At 51.6% G+C, this 20,133-nt stretch overlaps 1 protein-coding gene across 2 annotated transcripts in view; it reads right to left on the bottom strand.

The window, feature by feature from the left end:
- The window catches only part of PADI2 (peptidyl arginine deiminase 2), a gene marked incomplete at both ends in the record, with an annotated part of 44,110 nt that overhangs the window by 569 nt on the left and 23,408 nt on the right, over window positions 1-20,133 (bottom strand). Inside the window, 11 exons of one of the 2 annotated variants that reach the window (XM_082832306.1) lie at window positions 324-452; window positions 2,481-2,566; window positions 4,258-4,351; window positions 5,113-5,257; window positions 7,137-7,288; window positions 9,391-9,498; window positions 10,031-10,142; window positions 11,143-11,246; window positions 13,101-13,279; window positions 14,498-14,569; window positions 18,619-18,744. In XM_082832306.1, the coding sequence (XP_082688432.1) occupies window positions 324-452; window positions 2,481-2,566; window positions 4,258-4,351; window positions 5,113-5,257; window positions 7,137-7,288; window positions 9,391-9,498; window positions 10,031-10,142; window positions 11,143-11,246; window positions 13,101-13,279; window positions 14,498-14,569; window positions 18,619-18,744 (1,307 nt within the window). The remainder of the gene's footprint in view (window positions 1-323; window positions 453-2,480; window positions 2,567-4,257; window positions 4,352-5,112; window positions 5,258-7,136; window positions 7,289-9,390; window positions 9,499-10,030; window positions 10,143-11,142; window positions 11,247-13,100; window positions 13,280-14,497; window positions 14,570-18,618; window positions 18,745-20,133) is intronic. The other variant, XM_082832307.1, reaches the window with a different exon arrangement.

Raw genomic sequence — 20,133 nt, 5'->3', positions numbered from 1 at the left:
CTAACCTTCTATCACATAGAAGACTCTGCTCTATGATAACAAGAATCCCTCCTGTCTATAAAGGCCTTTTTAATTTACAAGACACTCTCCAATCTGTTAAAGGATCCCCCAGGACCCCAGGGGGCAGCTAGAATAAGGATATCACCCCAGAAGGGAATGAGGCCCAGAGAGGGCGAGTGCCTGGGGTGGGTGGGAGGCCACACAGCAACTCAGCCGGGACTGGTACTCGGGCCTCCTGATTGGACAGCCTCAGCCGAGGGGTCCCTCTGGATCTGGCTGCCCCTGACTGGCCTGGATGAGGTTTGGGGTCCAGAGCACCTCACCATGTTTGGGAAGAAGGCTCTGGCCTGGCGGTCCTCGTCCATCTTGAAGAGGGCAGGCAGGTCGATGATGTCCTGCTCCGTCAGCCCCAGCTCCTTCTTGAGGATGTCGCGGTTCCAGTCCAGGCAGCGCTGGGCGACGGGGAAGAAGGGAGGGCAAGCGAGTGAGGGGACACCCCTGCTACCTTTGTCAACCTCACCCCTGCCTGCAGGGGACCTGGCACTCCAGGGAGAGTGTCAACCTCACCCCGGCACTCCAGCACGCGCCTACCTCTCTGGTGCCCCTCCCACCAGTCATGGTAGTAATAAAGAGAACGAGAGAGAAGATTACAGAAATAATACTAGAAAATCACAGAAATAACACTAGTGAGGGCTCATTAACTGAGCACCACCTACTACAAGCCAGACCCTGTGGTAAGTTCTTGCTATGCAGTATCTCATTGAATCCTTAGGCTGTCCCGTGTGGTGAGAATAACAGTGACAATGATTTTGATTAATAATAATTAAAACTAATATGTACAAGAACCCTAAGTGTACTGTTCTAAGTGCTTTACATACGTTACTTATTTAAGCCTCAACCTCATGAGGTAGACACTATTATTAGCCCCTTATTAGAGACTCTACCCAAAATGTAGAGTCCTTAGTGAGTTGCCCAAGGTCCAACTGCCAAAACGAGGGACCATGATTTGATCTCAGATCTACCCGATGCCAAAAAATGTCCACGGAGGGGAGTTACAATAAAGTCAACTTTCAAATAGCCAGTGAGGCATTATGTGAACTTTGGGAAACTCTGCAGTTGCTTCTACATCCTCCACTCCACCCCTCCCCCTGAAATGTAGCAGCCCGTTATTGGGTTGGGTTGACTACATCCTCCCCTCCTGGTGACAGCTAATTAGTGGACCCTTGCCCCTGCCTCTTTGCTCCAGTGATTGGTTCAAGGATGGGCAATAAACCAGGATTAAGGGAATCAGTATATGGAATTCCCCTGGCTACAATAATTGGTTCAGGTTGGCACAATCAGAGTGAAATGCAAAACTTTTGTTTAATTGTTGGGGGCACAGACCTCCCTCTTTGTGGATGGTGCGCTGGATGGATGTGAGACCTTGAACTGTTGCAGCAATACTCCTGTCATGAGGGCACCTGTAGAGCCCAAGAAGTGCAGAGAAATAGAGCTGGAGCCCTGATCAACCTGTGCCTGAAATCCATATCACTGCTGGACTTCCTACTCATATGAGTCAATTAAGCCATTTAAAAAAAATCAGTTTGAGCTTTTAAATTTAAACTTGATACTCTAAATGTGCCCATGCAGGGCTTCCTCGGTGGCACAGTGGTTGAGAATCCACCTGCCAATTCAGGGGACATGGGTTTGAGCCCTGGTCCGGGAAGATCCCCCATGCCACGGAGCAACTAAGCCCGTGCGCCACAACTACTGAGCCTGAGTGACACAGCTACTGAAGCCCGTGCACCTAGAGCCCGTGCTCTGCAACAAGAGAAGCCACCGCAGTGAGAAGCCCACGCACCACAATGAAGAGTAGCCCCTGCTCGCCGCAGCTAGAGAAAACCCGCACGCAGCAACAAGACCCAAAGCAGCTAAATAAATAAGTAAGTAAGTAAATAAATAAATATGCCCATGCAAATAAAGAGAGATCTAATTCAACTAAATATGACCCTTTTGACTGGCATCTACTTCTGGATACAATCTTTGAGATTTAGGGACTCCAAAGGTGGGATTCATCCATAGATAGAAAACTTCAGGGATCTCTGATCCCCTAAAACAAATAAAAATTCATGGCATGTGTTTACATATGAAATTTTCTGGAGAGCAGGTCTGTAGTTGTCATCATATTTTAATGAGTGTGGGTCTCCCCCAAATGCTCTGGGCTGTAGCCTTACAGAGCCCTTGCTTCTTTAGTACTGCCCGACACACCTTCCTTCCCAGGTCTCTTGTCTGCTTCTAGCCTCCACTGACCTGCTTTGTCACCCCATTCAGCCTCCAGTTTAGAGGCGTAAACCAGAAAGGCTGGACCGGATGCTTATTGAGGTCCTTCCCTCTGTCATGTGCCCTGAACCCTTGGCCATTCCCTATGGAAGCCCCGAGGATGTGACAGGTGCCATTGGTCGCAGCCTTGTCCCTCCCACAGGCCCCTGCCCCGCCCTCACCTGGAAGTACTGGTTCTCCTGCACGAGGCTCTCATTGGACAGAATCTTGTTGATGGTGATTCGCTTGCTGCTCATCCCGCCCAAGCCTGTGGGGGTCAGAGGACAGGGGACAGTCTAGGTTTAGGTGTCCAGCCTGGGCGCTCCCCTTTGCCAAGGCCCCCAGCTTCTGGGCTAACTCTTAGGATGAGGGAGAGGGGCTGGGACAGGCTGGGGCACAGAAAGGCAGCCCCAGGGGTAACTCCTTTCCCCAGGGTTGGCCATGTCACCTGGGCCAGGGAAGGGGTGGCAGCTGTCTTGCTCTCTCTCTGGCCAGAGGGTAGGGTGGCACAAGAAGCCTGCGTCTAAGGATGAGCAGCAGACCAGAGGGAGTGTGGCAGAAGCAGGATGCCAAGGGGCGTCACCCTTCCTGTTTTCCAGACCTGCCTCATGCTTGGCCCTTGTCCTGGTCTATGCCTGCATGTGCCTCCTATTCCATCATGATGGCCCACGTGGCTTCTGGCTTGATTAGTGATACCTAATGCTCATGGAGTGCCTGCTATGTGGCAGGTAGTCTTCTAGATATTTACATGGATTAACTCAATAATCCTCCCCACATTTCTATAAGGTAGCTTCCAGCATTAAGGATGAAGAAATGGAGGCACAGAGAAGTTACATGACTCGTCCAAGGTCTTACAGCTAGTGGAAGAGCCCGTAAGCAGACCAGGCAGTCTGATTCCAGAGCCTAAGCTATTAACTCTTTTTTTCCCTGCCTGATGCTGGTCCTCTGTGTTTCCTAGTCCTGTAGCTTGTTAGTGGCAAAGAGATCGGTGCTGTTGCACCCCGTACCTGAGCTGTCTCCACACCACCCCTTGGACCTATTTGTACAAAGATAATAGTTCCTATATCCTTATGGGTAGCTTTGAGGGGTTCATATAAAAAGAAGCCTCCAGAAAGTCAAGACTCATGCCTGCCAATCTAAAAAAATTTCCTATCGGTAGGAATTAAAAAATGACAGTGGTCTTAAGTTGGTCTTGTCCATCCCAGACACCAGTCACTATCAGGAACACTGCCTTTCGACATGGAGGGTGGTAATGTATGTAAGTATCAACCAGCCTTAGGGGTGCAGACTTTTGGGAGCAGGTGGATTAGAGACGCCAGCCTGCAAGGTGTCAAAAGGGAATGTAGGAAGAGCACATAAGACGTTGTCACGGCCTCTCTGACCTGGCTCACCGTCTGTGCCTGATCAGCTCTGCCTCTTTGCATGATTAGTTTAAGAGCGAAGCTCATCCCAGTCTGTCTGTCCCAGTTATGTGGATGTCTAAACTAAGCAGATGATTTCTCACTCCGGGACTGACGGTGATGATGTCTGACTGTACGTCACGTCTGTCGACTCCCATTTTTCTTCCCACCCCTCAAGTGCATTATGTATATTCTTCTCTATCTCCCTTTCGAAAACACAAGCTCCTTGAACACAGATTGCGTGTCAATTTTGAACCATTTAACTCTCCTCGGGGTCTGGTGCTATTTGAAGTATGCACTAGGTCCCGAAGAAGCACTAGGCACTGTTGGTGGTCATAAGGGGCCTAGTGGGCAGCTCGATGGTCCCGCTGCCCACAGCGAGGGTCACAGAGGCCAGGGCTGCTTCCCACCACGGTGACCTCACAGCCCCGGAGCGGGCCGGATGTCCAGAAAGTGGAGCTGGGTATTCAGAGACAAGGCACTCATCTGCCCTGTCCTCCCAAGGGTCTCTCTGGGGGCTCAGCTCCCTGCTCCCTGCCAAGGCCCTGAGGGCACTCACCTTTGAACATGATGGCCTCCCCATGGCCCTCCTTCTGCTTCTCTCGGAAGAGCTTGTAGCAGGCCGAGGTGCTGGCCATGAGCATCCGGAATTCCTGTGAGAGACCATTCAGAGGGCCAGTGTCAGCAGAGAGGAGGTGGCCAAGAAACGTGAAGAAGCCCCCGCTCTCAGCCCCCAGGGTCCCACCTGCATATTGTCTCAAGCCACTCTCTGCCGAGCAAAGGCCGCCTGGCAGGGTTTTCTCTACTTCAGAGGAATATTTCTCACCCTTCCTGCTATAGAAATTCCTCCACCTCAGCAACGCCATCGAGTCAAAGCTCAGAGTCAAAGGTGACCTTGGACAGAGAGGAAGAGCTTCTCCAAGTGGCCAAGAGGCCAGGCCATTTGCACCAAATTTCCAGGGTTTGAAGTTGCAGCTGTTTCTTTTCACTTCTTGGGAAATGAAAGAACCCCTTTCCAGAGCCCCAAGCCCATACCCCATTGCTCTCTAGAGCATTATGGCCAGTACAGTGGCCACCAGCCCTGTGGGATTATTGGACACTTGACTTGTGGCTGGTCTGAGTTGAGATGTGCTAAGAGTAAAATACACACCTGATTCTGAACACTTATATAAAAAAGAATGTTAAATCTCTCATGAATAATTTTTATAATGACTACATGCTGAGGCGCTAATATTTTGGATTTATTGGGTTAAACATTTACCTGCCACAGCAACAATGTACAAACCAGCTTCAGCCTACTTCCTTCTTCCTCTCTGCGGTTGTCTTCCTCTAGATACCCCTCTCTGTTGACAAGAGCTGGTAGTACAGGCATTCTGCACTATCCTATTCACTCCAGCCTCAGGGGCCAGCTCACCTTTGTGCCTGGGATGGGGACGAATGTCATGAACTCATCTACATGGCCCACGGTCAGCCAGTCCGAGTAGAGCTCCACGGGTGCCTGCACCTGCTGGGCCTGCAGGAAGTCCCTCACCACCTTGGTCATCCTCCGACCACCAGACCTGGGGTGGGGTTGGGGAGGAGACAGTTCTTCAGAAGGTTGCCCACTGTGCCTGTCTCACCAGAGGGTCTGCAGGAGGAGTTCAGACTCTAGAATCTAGCCTGGACCCAGAATAGCATTGGTGGAAAAGTCATGGGAAGGAGCCTGAGTTGCAGAGACCCTGGCACAGGCAGAAAGGTGTTTGAGCCCAAGGGGAAAAAGGAGGAGTTAGCTGTAGCCATGGTCTGTGTGAAGAGCATAGAGCCCATTCTTTGGCCACTGAGGGTGTCAGTAGGTGTAAGAAGCCAGCTTCTCTGCTCAGGGAACCCTCATGGACTGCTGGAGGGGGCTAGGACACAGGCATGATTCCAAAATCTTCCCTAGCCTATGTACCTCTTCGCTGTTAACTTCTCAACTTCAATCATTTCAAGTGACACCTCTTCCAGGAAGCCCTTCCTGACTTCCACACTCCCTGAGGTCTTCAATCTCCCCATTACCCTTATAATATAACCCCAAAACCTCACAGTGGCCAACAAATGCCTCTGTGATCTGGCCCCTGCCTGTCCCTCCTACCTCATCTTCCTCCCTTCCTCCTTGTTCTGTTTGCTCTAGCCACATGCTAAACTTGTTACCAAGGTTTTGTCCTTTCTGTTCCTTCTATCTGGAATGCTCCTTCCCTTTGATCTTCCCATGGCTGCTTCCTTCTCATCATCTGAGCCTCAATTCCAAAGTCACTTCCTCAAAACCACAAAAGCCAAAGTGCCCCTGCCTCATCACTCTTTATCATGTACCCTATTTTATCTTCTTCATTGCACCTATTAGCACTCAGAAGTATCTTATTTATTTGCTTAATTCCATGTTTATTGTCTATACTGCCTCCATCCCTAATGGAAAACTTCCTGAGAGCTGCAACTTTGTCTGTTTTGCTCACTGCTGTCTCCCCGCAGCCCAGAACAATACCTGGCACAGAGAAGACTCTCAATAGATATTTGTCTCTAAGAAGAGCCCCTGTGATCTCCCCTAAGGGGGTTAGGGACCCCTCCTTGGGTTTCTCTGACTCTGTATCATTCTATCACTGTACACACCCTCTGTTTCATGTCTGTGATCTCCACAATCTCCTGGAAGGTGGGGGCTGGGCTTCATGTTTAGAACCCCATGTCTGACACAGGGCTTGGTGCTTGGCTGGTGCCTGGGAAATACCTGCTGAATGGATGAGTGACTGTTGAGTGGAGGGAGAAGGAGGGCAGGGTGAGCAAATGGTCACTGTCTGTGTCAGTGGCCTGCTGCAGAAGGTAGAGAATCCCATGTGGCTTATAGGGACTTGGTGCCCAAATCCTGGCTGGTCCCACATGTGTGGGTTCCTGGCAGCCCTTTTGTGAAGTGAGGACCCACAGTACTCACTCTCTCCCCAGCAACTGCTCTAAGGAAGACTCTGCCTTCTCATCGACTGGTGGGTGACCTGGGGAGGGAGTGAAGGTGTTGTTGACAGGCCAGGGAGCCAGGGACTCAGGCTTTGGGGCAGAGCCATGTCTTCTCATGTGTCTTTTGTGAATGGGCACCCCCGAGGATTTGTTGGTGTGCACTGATCCTCTTTTGGTACTCCTTCTCTGAACTCCTTCATCCCTTCCCCACTTTGTTTATAATCCCATTATATTCCCTCCCATTTTGGGAAGAGGGTTATTTATTTAGTTTTGTATTAGGTCCTAATTCATACTAAGATGTAAAGGCTAACTTGGTTTTCTTTCCAAGAGCGTCTGTATCTTGTCAGAGAGTCATGGGAGAGGTTAATTCTCCCAGCCAATCACTCCATGTATGAGCAACCCAGTCTGCTCCTAAAGGGAAACAATAACTCCCCCTGCCTCCCCGCCACCTGCCCGCAGGCCCACCCTGGCTTCTCTTACAGAGGAAAGCTGGTCCCGATGAGGATCCGGCCCAGGGGGTATGTCTTGCCATTCACGGTCACTGGCGGACTGACCTCGAGGTTCCCAAAGGAATCAAGGCTGGTGACAGGCTCAAAGAGGGGCTCCCGGGTCACGTAGCCAAAATCGGGGCCCTGGGCAAGAGACACCCGTCATTAGTCTCTTGCGGCCAGGAGCCCTTAGCCCCAACCCAGCCACCCTCTGATGACCACTTTTCACTACCTTTGGTCTGGCTCTGTGAGCACTTAGCTTCTAGGGGGGTCACCCATGCTCTTCTTATTCCCACTGATGAGCAGGACCCTGGCATGAGGAGGCTGAGTTTGTGAGTATGTCAGTATGAGTGTGAGAATGAATGTGAATATACGAGTGTCTGTGTGTGTGTATACATCTGGGTCTCTGGGTGTGCCTCTATTTCTTAAACACGGAGACATATTGGTGATTTCTGGTTTGGTCCTCATTTTGTGCTATTGACATCCCCACTTATTTCTTAATGTGAGCAAAAAATGGACCTTTGCTGTTGTCAGCTATTGAGATATGGGGGCTGCTTGTTACTGCAGTCTTACCAAGTGAAAGCTGACCAATACATGCAGGAATGGCAGATATGTAACATATATACCATCCCAACCCATTCCCAACTAACCCTATTTATTCATATTTATATCTGGAGCCCAGATATAGCCTCAGAATCCTTCTTAGCACAGAGCTCCAACAGACTGCAGTTACATGATATAACCCCAGTGACGCCCCCTGAATTTTAAGTTTCCTTTCATGATTTTTTGGTAAAAAAGTAGGGATCTTGCTTGGGAGCTTGCACTGGGGCTGGAACTAAGCTTGTCTGGCACAAATCCTTGCTAATAAAAACCAAAGAGTGAGAAGATGTGGCTTATCCTGGCCCAGCTTAGAGGCTCAAGAGACAGCTGTGCCCAGTAGGGTGAATGGCTGCAGCTTAGTGCTTTCTCGCCTATGAGCCCCAGATGGCAAGGTGAGACTCGCCAGAGGCTGGGGCAGCTGGGGCTTTACAGCCTCACATGGGCAGGCAGGCATGCAGCACAAAGTTGGGCTTGGCCCAGGCCTCCAGGAATAATGCAGTCTGGGGGCCTTGGTACTAGGCCAGCCTGGAACACTGAAGGCAGGTGGTGACCCGGGAAGAAAGAGTAAGAGAAGGATCTGAGAGGCCTTGGTTCTCCTGCCTGCTGGCTGGTTTGACTATCCCTCATGTTAGAGGAAGTGGACAGTCCTCACCGAGGACAGTGTCCAGGGCTGTGGAATGAGAACCAGAACAGCAGCTAATAATAGTCATTGTATCAGGAGCAGCACGGATGCCTTATATAATGCTTTCAATCTTCACAATAAGCCTGTGAGATGGATACTGTTTCTATCCCCACTTTACAGATGAGCAAACTGAGGCTTGAGGAGGTTAAGGTGTTTGCCCAAGGTCACATTGCTGCTAAGGGGTGGAACTGGGACTCAAGGCCAGATCTGTCTGGCATTCCAGAGCTTTCTGCTCACACCACTGGCTGTGCCATCTCCCTGTGATGAAGAGACTAGGTTAGTGAATGTTCTCAAGAAGCAGGTGTGGGCCTGGCAAAGGGTTGCCTCTGAGCAGCCCTGACGTCTCACAGGAGGCTGCCCTGTGTGTGACCTTGGCAAAGCCACCTGGTCTACCCAGTCTCTGTTTCGTGTTCTGTTCAAGCCTCGCCCTGCCTGTTCAGGGTGGAAGGTGAGGACAAAGACGACTAATTTTGGTTCTGTCCTCATTCAGTTGGTTGTTGAGGGCATAAAAAGAGAGTGGTAATGACCTCTAGAATCGAGGGTGGGGGTCAGATTGCTTTTTAAAAAACTCATGAACTGAAAAAAATCACAGATTTAATGAGCTTTGAAGTTGGAACCATGCTTTTCGACAATTGCTTGACTATAATTTTCCTCTCTGAAACTTATTTTGCTGTAAGTTGGAGGTGCGGCAGTGTCAGGAGTCAGGCCTCTGTCTCCCATAGCTCTCCTTTCCCATGAGAGAACTCTCCATGTTTTGGAAAAGCATCAGTTATCAGAGCAGGAAAGGATGTTAGAGATTACTGTCCCAACTGACCCATTTTGCAGATGAGAAGATGAAGGCAACAGACTAATTTGCAGTAAACTGATTTTCCAGGCGTGCCCAAGGCCTCCCGACCACTCTGTCCTGTAAGAGTCCCAGGATTGTGCCCTCCCTCATCCCCCAAGGTGGTCCTCAGCATCTCACCAGGAGCTGTTTCACTGGGAAATCCTTCAGGTTTCCATCTCTGGGGGAGTCCAGAACCACAGGGAAGCCTTTGTGGGGGGCCTCGATGTAGCCAAACTCGATTTCATCCTGTGGGGACACCGGGAAGAGCTATCAGACGAGCCCAGGGGGCCACCAGTGAATACTAGCCAGCCTCCCCAATTCTCCCAAGCACATGACAGCAGTGGTTTCTTACATATCCCTCAGAGAGTCTCTGCACATCCCCAGCATGTTTGTACTCATACTGACCCCATTTTAAAAAACATAACTGGTAACATCTGTATACATTTTCCTGCAAGTAATACCTTAACTGGAAGTGCATTTTTTATTTATAGATTGGCTTCTTTTTAGCTGATGTATAGTACTCCACAGAAAGGCTGTCCAATCATATGGTCACCCCCTTGCCCCGTGGATGGACACTTAGGTTGTTTTACAGTCTTCTGCTACCCTAAGAAGCTGCAGTGAATTACCTTGTACATTTCTGTCCTTGTGTACACGTGCACGTGTGATCTGAGGACAGAACTCGCATACGTGGAGCAGCTGGGCGCCAGGGCATTGACATTAAGCTGCCTCTTCTTGCCTGAGCCCTGGGCCACGTCCTTCCCAGTTTGGGGTTCCTTACCTGGATCCAGCGATCTCCCCGGTTCATGTATTGGAAGCAGACCTTCAGTTCACAGTTGGTTTTCTCAACCAGGTTCTTCACCTCTTTCAGGAACAGGTAATTGTCCTTCATGCTGAGAAGTGTAGGAAGAGGGGGAGGCCAAGAGGGAGGGTGAGGAGGGATGAGGGCCAGCCCACTGAGGTGGCAACAGCAGTTGGCATCTCTGGGCTGTGCTGGGCAGATGAGGCCACATCTGTGTTCAAAGGCACCTTTGCAAAGGCCACTGGAGTCAAGGGCCAAGCAAACTCATCCCCTCATGCAGTGTTTACCAAAGTCATGAACAAATAAAACGAGGAGGGGAATTCTCACCCTCACCAGCCCCAAAGCCTTACATCTCTGACTCCCCAGATTTCCAAGGAAGAGCTATGCCTAGCATGGAGGCAGGGGATGGGTCCAGGACAGCAGGGGTGTGTGGCCAGGTGGTGTGGCCAGTATCACCTACAGGCACTTCTTTCCCCTGCTTCTCATCTCGCTGTAGCTGTCTAGCACATAATAGATGCTCAGTTAAAGAATTGCTGGATGAATAAGTTGAGTTGAATATCCATTGTAGAGAAAGGTTCCTGACTACATCGTATGGGCCAAGAAGATATGGGAAAGAAATGCTAGCTATTATTATTATTATTATTTTTGTGATACGCGGGCCTCTCACTGTTGTGGCCTCTCCCCCTGCAGAGCACAGGCTCCGGAAGCACAGCCCCAGTGGCCACGGCTCACGGGCCCAGCCGCTCCGCGGCACGCGGGATCCTCCCAGACCGGGGCACGAACCCGTGTCCCCTGCATCGGCAGGCGGACTCCCAACCACTGCGCCACCAGGGAAGCCCACTAGCTATTATTTTTTAGAGCACAAAAACTCTGTGCCAGGACCTTGGATGAATACTTCACCTGCTTTATCTCACTTAATCATCACAGTGACTCTGTGATGTGAGCGTCTCAGAGAAACAGAGGCACAGAGAGGCCAAGTGAGTTGCTCGAGGTCACACAGCTGGTAAGTAACAGAGCATGATCTGAACTCAGGTCTGTCTGCCCCTGAAGCTCCAGCTTTAGCCACTCTCTGTGCTGTGCCTAATGCTTACCAGCACACAAACACCGACAAAGGAGGCAGGGTGTTGGGGGTCATGATCCATGGAGCAATCCGGAATGTCACGGTGTCCGTGAAGATGGGTGTCAGGGGGACCTCCTGGGCGTGGGAGAGAAGAGGAGGGGATCAAAAAGTCTTGTCAGGGTGCTTTTCACTCCTGCCTAACAAAGTGGGTGAAACCAATAACAGTAGTACCTCAGGGAGCACTTACGGTGCGCCAGGTCCTATTTTTACATGTGAGATTTCACTTCTGCCTTACAATAACCCCAGAGGGTAGATAGTATTATAATCCTTGTTTTATAGATGGGGAAACCAAGTCACATAGCTGTCCAAGGTCACATGGTTAGTAAGCGGTAGAGCCTGTATATAAGCCCGGGCAGTCTGGCTGCCGAGCCCATACGCTCAACCACTGTCTGATCTCGCTGCATCAAAGTTCTCTTCCTGAAATCGGCTCACATGGTGGCTGAACCAGCCCCGGCCTTCCTGTTTTTGCTCTGGGCACCTTGCCCTTTTCTATGTGTGAGTGTTATAATGTTATTGGGGGAAATTTTGATATGTCCACATTGCTCTTTAAGGAAAGGTTCGGGAAGCTTGCCTGCAACTTGAAGGAAGATGAGATGATTCCTTTGCATGGCTGGCTTTGGAAAGCTACAGGAAACCGGGCCCCTGCCCTTGGTGGGGAGGATGGAGGTGGCCTTTCCTGCATGGGTCTGCCTTTTTAAAAAAATTATTTATTTATTTTTGGCCACACTGCACGGCAGGCAGGATCTCAGTTCCCTGACCAGGGATCGAACCTGTGCCCCCTGCAGTGGAAGCACAGAGTCTTAACCACTGGACCTCCAGGGAAGTCCCCCGGGGTCTGCCTTTTGAGTGTCCACTGGAGGGGGCCAATCTGAGAGACCCTGATGGCCAGGTTGCTCCAGGCACTGGGGGAGCAGGAGAAGCCCTCTCCCCACCTGCTTCTGTTAGCTCTGCTTTTCCTGCCTTTCCCTTTTCCCAGCGACTTGAGGCTGCTTTGTGAGTGAGATCTCACAAGCTTGTATGCTCACAGCCACCCTGGGAAGCAGCAGTATTTGTCATTTCTGTTTTCCAGATGGGGCAACTAAGGCATAGGGAGTAAATTCACTTGCCCAATGTCTCATGGGCTCAAACCTGGGCCGTCTGACTCCAGAGCCCCTTCTCATAAATCTAAGCGAGACCTAGCATCACCTTCGGCGGAGCCCATGGCCTCCTGCCTCAAAGCGGTCCGGGGATGAAACTGGGGAGCAAACCCTGTGTCTGAGAGGGCAACCAGGTCCCTCCCTATATCTGAACAAAGCTGGGTGGGCCTGAGGGGTAGGGGTCTGGGGCTGCAGTTTTTGATGAGAGGTCCTTGTGGGCAGGACACATCCTAGGCTGGGGGTTGGGGGGCTTCTCCTCGGGAGGGGAAGGTGCTCTCCTTCTTATCCAGTTTCCCAAAACCAAGAGCAAAGCTGGGTGAGATGTCTGGCCACAGGGAGGGGACACGGCCTGCGACTGGGATTTGGGGTTCGGCCTGTGGTCAGAGTTGGTAGAACCCACAGCTAGGGTGTGGGACCAGGCAGGCAGGGAAGGCTCATGTGTGTGGCCTACTTTGCTTCTTACACTAACCATTGGCACTCTGTGCCTCAGAACTAGGCCCGCTCTCTGCAGGGAGGAGGACAGACCAGGGACAGGCATGAGGTAAGAGAAAATCACCTGGAGAGAATCCGGGGGTGTAGGTACAGTAAGGAGGAACCCCCAGAGCATAGCTCAGAGGACGCTGGCAGACACATGTGGATGGTGGGGCATCCGGGTCTCCAAGCCTGGACCCCCTCCCCTTGGAGCTTTGAGGGGAGTAGAGCATACTGGGGACCCCCCTGGGAGTGGCCCTCTAGAAGGAGCCCCACCTGGCCCGCAGGGCAGCCCCTCCTGGTAGAGGCCCGGAGCCCTCACCTCGGCCATATACTCCAGCAGGCTGACGTGGATGGAGACCAGGCCCGAGAAGCCCTCGTCGGGAAAACGCAGGCCTTCCACGAAGAACAGCAGCTCAGCAGAGCCGCCCGTGTACTTGACCACGTGGTAGAGCTTCCGGCGGCCCAGGATGTGGATATAACGCTGGCCGAAAAACGGGTCTGGAGGGAGAAGGACCAAGGTCAGGCCCCATCCACAACCGTCCATGGGGCGGGGTCACTGATGGGGGACGCGATGGCAGAGTAACCTGTCCTCTAGACACAGAGAGAAAAGCACAAGCAGAAAATGCCACCAGAAGGGCCGTGGCCTGGTCATCTTCCCAGCACTGCAGGGCCCCAGCCATGTGGCACTCAACCAGACACCCTTCCTGGCTTCTGGCTTCCTTGCCTATAAAGTGAGCTAACTCTCCCAGGAAGGGGACACGAAATGATAGCAGCTGAGGACCGGGCAGCCAGTGATGTCAAGGAAGGGAATTATTGTTCCCATTTTACAGAGGAGGAAACAGTCCCAGAAATAAGAAATGGCTTGTCCGGAGTCACATAGCCAGTCACATAGCCAGTAAGTGGCTGAGCTGGGACTCAAATCCCTGTCTAGTTCTGAACCCCGACCTCTCCTCTCCTTTATATAAATAAAACACCAAAGTGTCCATTTGTGCCCCAAATTCTCCTCCATATAATGCAAGCCACATTGGCGTGTGGGTCCCTGGCTGCACGTTTTTGTGGCTGGTTTCTCCCACGCTCCTGCCCCACTGAAACCACCCAGCTCTTCACAGCGCTGTTCCCTCTGCTTGGAAGAGTTATCTCCCTCCTTCTTTCAGGCCTTGATTTGTGTCACTTCTGGGAATCATAGCCAGATCCCCAGAGACCAAGCCAGGGGCTCTGTCTGGAGTTTCCGCAGCCCCTGTCCTTCCCCATCACAGCCTTTAAATGGACATGATCTCAGTGTTTAGTTGTTGGCTCTGAGAGACTGTCACCTGCATGGGGGCTGAGACAGGCCCGGTCCAGGGCAGGCTGTATTTAATAAATATCTACTGAATGAACCAATGGCTTCCATACCACTCCCCGTGGGAGAATCTTCAGGCCAATTTAGAGCACATGTGTTGAATTACTACTCTGTGACCACATGGACACGGACCTCTGGGGGACACAGAGATGGGCAAGATGCAGCCCCTCTGTCTAGGAGCAGTGCTCAGCTGATGATAAGATGGCACAGATGTGGGAAGCGTCATAGTAGAGCTACGGGGTGAGAGAGCCCGTGGGGTTACTGGGGTGAGGAGGACAGGGGAAGGGAGGCGGGGTGGGAGGCGTTTGAGCAGAGAAAGGCAGCCTTTGAGATGCCCCTGGGGGCGGCAGAGGTGGGGTGCAGTGAGGAGAGGAGATACTTGCATTGCCCAAGGCATGGAGGAAGGACCCTATGCAGTTCCAGAAGGAGTTTCTTTATGCCCTGCAGAGCTGGAAGGGCAGAATCAGGCTCAGCTTAGTACTGTTGTCAACAACAATGGGTATGATTATTGACCAGTCCTAGAGCATGTAACTAGAACAGTCCTGGCATGAATAGGGTGCTTGATTAAAACTTGCAAAATGAACGGAGGAACCAGCAAAGCCCAGGCTCAGGATGGTTCCTCACGTAGGACAATGTGCTCAACTAGACCCTGGTTATACATCTCATTAAGGGTGGGTTACCTTAGTGGTTATTACTTCCAGAGTCAGAGAGATGCGGGTTCAAGTACCTCTCTGGCTTACAAGCTGCAAAACCTCAGGGAATTCACTTAACCTCCCTGAGCCTCAGTTTACTCATCTGTTAAATGGGGGTTAATAACACTTATGCCACAGGGTCCTTGCAAGATAAAATGACAGCATGAGCAATTGAGGTAAGCTCGGTAACCAAGGGTAACCATTGGTAACACAGCTAGGACTTGCTGGTATTACTACTATGAGAGCCCATGAATGTGTCAGCACACCCCTTACTGCAAAATTCATGACCTTTTCATTGAATGGCTTAGGAACAGAAGGCAAAGAAAAATACCTCACCTCACCTTCCCTTAGGTGGGCCCAAGAAATGAGGCATATAGACTCAGACACTGGGTGTCCCAAGGAACAGCTCAAGACAGAAGGTGAAGTCCTTCTCATTCAGAAAAGACAACATATGCCTTGTGTCCCAATCACTAAGTAGATCCAGATGGCTCCGCATAATTAAAAAAATTCTCCCCCGGACACCCAGGCCCTCCAATGTCCACCTGGCCCAGGCTGCACTTGAACTGGTGCTAGGAAAGAGATCCTCAGGCCTGGAAACTGACTTGTCTTTGCAGAAAACTCCAAAACTTTCCCAGGGCTCTGGGCAGCTAGGTGGTGTGTGTGTGTGTGTGTGCGCACGCGCGCGCGCGCTCCACCTGGGCCTGGGAGGGTGGGGGTCTGGCAGGGGAGCTGGGCCAGATGGAAGGATGCGTTCTTGCCCATCTGCATGCAGTTTTTTCCCCTCTATGGCCTGCAATTTACATGTGCCTCTCTTTCTAGTGTCTTGGGCCAGCTCTAGGTAGATTGATGACTTAGCGGGAACAATCCAGCCACTGTCCCGAGGAGCCTCCTTCCCCCATCCCCTGTCCCAGCTGGGTGCAGTCCTGCCTGAGTGTGACCAGCTCTCCCTGCAGGAACCAACAATGACCCTCTATTGAGCAGCCCACGTGCCTCGGGCTGGGCCCCGCCAGCCACCCTGACTTCTCCTTAGCCCCAGGCATCGGCCCCGCAGGCTGGCATGTGGCATAACCCTTCTGGTCACTTTGGAGCCATTCCACCTCCCAAGGAGGCTCTTTGATAGTGTGGCCATCTGTCCTGGTTTGCCTGGGATTGAGGGGTTTCCTGGAATGAGGGATTTTTAGAGCTAAAACCAGGAAAATCCTGGGCAAACTGGGACAAGTTGGTCACTGCACCCTTGTAGGAAGAGGTCAGGTCCCAACTTTGGGATCCTGAGGCAGAATCTGAGGCTGGAGCACAGACACCTGGGTCCTCCTAACAGCACCGGAGACACCTGTCCACTGCAATCATTATACAGTAAGTCCCCTGCATACGAACCTTCAAGTTGCGAAATTTCAAAGATGCGAACGTGCGTTCCATCAATATCCGGCGTAAGTGAAACTGCAGCTTGCCCTCGGATTGTGTTAGCTGGGTACCTAGGTACCTAGGTTAACTTTGTTGGGCTTAGGAACAAATTGGACCTACGAACGCTCTCTTGGAACGGAACTCGTCCGTATGTAGGGGACTTACTGTAATTAATAATCATAATAATAAACCCCCAAAAGCAAGAGCGAGTGTTCCACAGGCCGGCTACTGAGTGCTGACACATGTTCCTTATCTAATCTCTATCACCAGCGGGAACTGTCAGGCCGCTCCTTAGCCCCACGTCACATCACAGAAGAGGAACCCAAGGCCTGGCCTGGTGAGTAGACTTGCCCAGATGCAGGATTTGAACCTCCTGGGCTCTGGAGCTCCCTCTCAGGGTCCCTCAGCCTCCAGCCAAGCCCCCTGCCCTTGGGGGACACAGGTGACACATGACATTCATGTAACACAACAAATTCTTATCCACAGGTGTACATGGATTTTGACAAAACCCCCAAATGCCTGCATGGCTGAAAAGGAAGAAGAGGAAACTGTACCACAGATGAATTATTTTTCACCCCGTTTAGTGTGGCACTGAGTATTCACCCAGGATTCCAATTCTGTGGGAAACTGACGATTCTGGGATCATTGCTGCATCAGGAACACCGCCCCTCCCCCCACATTGCAAGATGGCAGCCCAGATGAGACAGACCGGGGAACAGCATCGCAAAGCACTCACAGCAGTGGCTCCTCCTTTTCTTGTCTGCTCAGGACCCATCTCGATGGCAGTGTGGGAGAGGGATGTGATTAAGGGCCAGATCTCAATCCACTGTCATCAACAAAAAGACGCTCTAGATAAGGTCCAGGTGTCACTAGTAGCAACAGGTTGAGGGTCACAATACGACACAATGTGGTCGAGAAGCCGAGATCCTGCTTGTACCCTTCCTGTCCGGCCGGCAGCCCCATCCGCCGTGGCAACCCTGGCCTGGACAGGGTAAGCATCAACATCTCCGGCCCGATTAGGCGGCGGAGCCGGCCTGACTCTGGGGACATTCCAACCTGCGTGAGGTCACTGCCCGAGCCCAGGGCAGATCAGGAGGTGGACTGGCTTCAGGTGGCAGCTGGGTCCACTGCTGTCCTGGCTAAATCCCTCCCTGAGGTGAGGGTCCAGGGCCACTGGGACCAAGTCCTCATGGCGACTGCTCTTAGTGGGCCTGGTCGGAGGAGGGCCCCAGAGCTAGGCTGGAGACCCTGGGCCCCCCAGAGAGCTGGGCATGCGGGGGAGGCCTCACCCTGCACCACAGCAAACGATTTTGCGGAGACAGCTTTTTAATACATAAATCAGACCTTGACAGTCACTTGCTTAAAACCTTCTAACGGCTTTCCAGTGCACTTGGAATAAAATGCAAGCCCTCTCTGCATGCGCTGGCCCCTGCCCAGTTCGCTGACCTTGACTCCAACACATCTCCCTCCTCCGGTCTTCTGTCTGTTCCTCCAATACTGGTTCCCTCCTCCAGGCTTTGTACGCGCTGTTCCCTCTGCTTACAACACTCTTTCTTCAGCTCATGAATGGCTGGTTCTTTCTCATGGTTGCTTTGGTTCTCAACTCAAATGTCGCCTGTTCGGAGAGGCCTTGCCAGACCATCTAGGCTAGCGGTGCCTCACCTTTGCCCCTGCCGTTTTCTACTGCTTGGTCTGTGTCATTTCCTCCAATTGTGCTTTACTCATTAGACCGTCTCCTTCCCGAGGGCAGGGTGTGATGGCAGAGTTCACCCAGGGATCCCGGCGCTGAGACCAGCACCTGGCACTGAGGGGGCTCGACACCGATTCACAGAAGGAACAAGACAGAGCAGGCAGCTGCGGGGATTAGCTCCATGGCAGAAGCACGTTCCTGACTCACTGGGGACCCAGGGGGCCCTGTCCTTGGTAAGAGCACCAAGGGCTCCGCTCCTTGAAGGTGCCCACAGCATCATCACGGGCTCTTTAAAAGTCAGGGGCAGTTCTCATGTTCAGAAAGTCTGAGATGAGCAGAAAACACCTGGTGGGGGTGGGAGGGAGTGGGTACCTGCCTCAGGTATCATGAAGGTGATGTGATTCTGGGAAAGATGGACCTCAAAAGCCCTTCCTCCCCTGGTTCACGTGGAACTCCTCGGGGTTCCACATAAATCTGTCACTGCCAACTCCTTTGAGGGAGAAGAGATCTATCCCACGGGTCCTCTTGACTTCACAGGACAACGGTGGTCCTGGTTACCATTACCAAGAAGCTGGCCCTCTCCAGTCACCTGCACCTGTGACTACTAAGGGGAGGGGTCTGGGAAGCCTTAGAGGGAGGAGCTGGGCCCCCGAGGGGTATCTCAGAGAGCACTGACTGGATGGGAACTGCAGGAGGGCCAGGCTGGGACACTCACTCTCCACGTAGAATACGCCCACTTTGTCCGAGTCCGACATGGAAATGTAGAGAACGATCTCGTATCCGGTGGGGAGGTGGTCGGGGCCTTTGGTCCGCAGGATCATCTGGGACATGTCCTTGAGGTCTGAGGGGTGGATGCATGAGGAGGTTAGAATTAAGAGAATTGCGTTGGGGCGGGGTGGGGGCGTGGGGGAACTGGATGAAGGTAGTCAAAAGGTACACACTTCCAGTTGTAAGATAAATAAGTTACCAGGGATGTAATGTACAACATGATTAATGTAATTAACACGGCTGTATGTTATATATGAAAGTTGTTGACGGTAAATCCTAAGAGTTCTTATCACAATTTTGTTTTTCTACTTCTTTAATTTTGTACCTATATGAGATGATGGATGTTTACTAAACTTATTGTAATACTCACTTCATGATGTGTGGAAATCAAATCATTATGCTGTATACCTTAGACTTAGACAGTGTTGTATGTCAATTATATCTTAATTAAAAAAACAAAGGAGGGCTTCCCTGGTGGTGCAGTGGTTGAGAGTCCGCCTGCCAATGCAGGGGACGTGGGTTCGTGCCCCGGTCCGGGAAGATCCCACATGCCGCGGAGTGGGTAGGCCCGTGAGCCATGGCCGCTGAGCCTGCGCATCCGGAGCCTGTGCTCCACAACGGGAGAGGCCACAACAGTGAGAGGTCCGCGCACCGCAAAAAAAACCCAAAAAAAACCCCCAAAAAACACACACACAAAGGAGAATTGTGGCTGGAATGTTGGCCTGTTACTTTTATAATCAGGACAAAGCAAACCCCAAACCTGTGTATTATGAAAAAGCATAAGAAGTAGTTGTTATCTTCAACACTACAGATGACTTCCTATAACCTTTTGGGAACTTCCTTCTGCTCCTTTTTCTACATATGTACAACTTCTTAAAAAACGTGGTTCCAGGGACTTCCCTGGTGGCGCAGTGGTTGAGAGTCCGCCTGCCAATGCAGGGGACACGGGTTCGTGCCCCGGTCTGGGAAGATCCCACATGCCGCGGAGCAGCTAGGCCCGTGAGCCATGGCCGCTGGGCCTGCGCGTCTGGAGCTTGTGCTCCGCAACGGGAGAGGCCACAGCAGTGAGAGGTCCGCGTACCGCAAAAAAAAAAAAAGAAAAGAAAAAGAATCCGCCTGCCAATGCAGGGGACACGGGTTAGAGCCCTGGTCCAGGAAGATACCACATACTGCAGAGCAACTAAGCCCGTGTGCCACAACTACTGAGCCTGAGCTCTAGAGCCTGTGAGCCACAACTACTGGACCTGCGTGCCACAACTACTGAAGCCCGCACTCCTAGAGCCCGTGCTCTGCAACAAGAGAAGCCACTGCAATGAGAAGCCCGCGCACCTCAACAAAGAGTAGCCCCTGCTCGCCGCAACTAGAAAAAGCTCGTGCAGAGCAACAAAGACCCAATGCAGCCAAAAATAAATAAAAGAATTTATAAAACAAAACAAAACAAACAAAAAAACTTTAAAAGAAA

Source organism: Leucopleurus acutus, assembly GCF_964270905.1.
Source record: "Leucopleurus acutus genome assembly, chromosome: 2".
NCBI lineage: Eukaryota > Metazoa > Chordata > Mammalia > Artiodactyla > Delphinidae > Leucopleurus > Leucopleurus acutus.
This window is presented reverse-complemented; position numbering and strand designations above follow the sequence as displayed.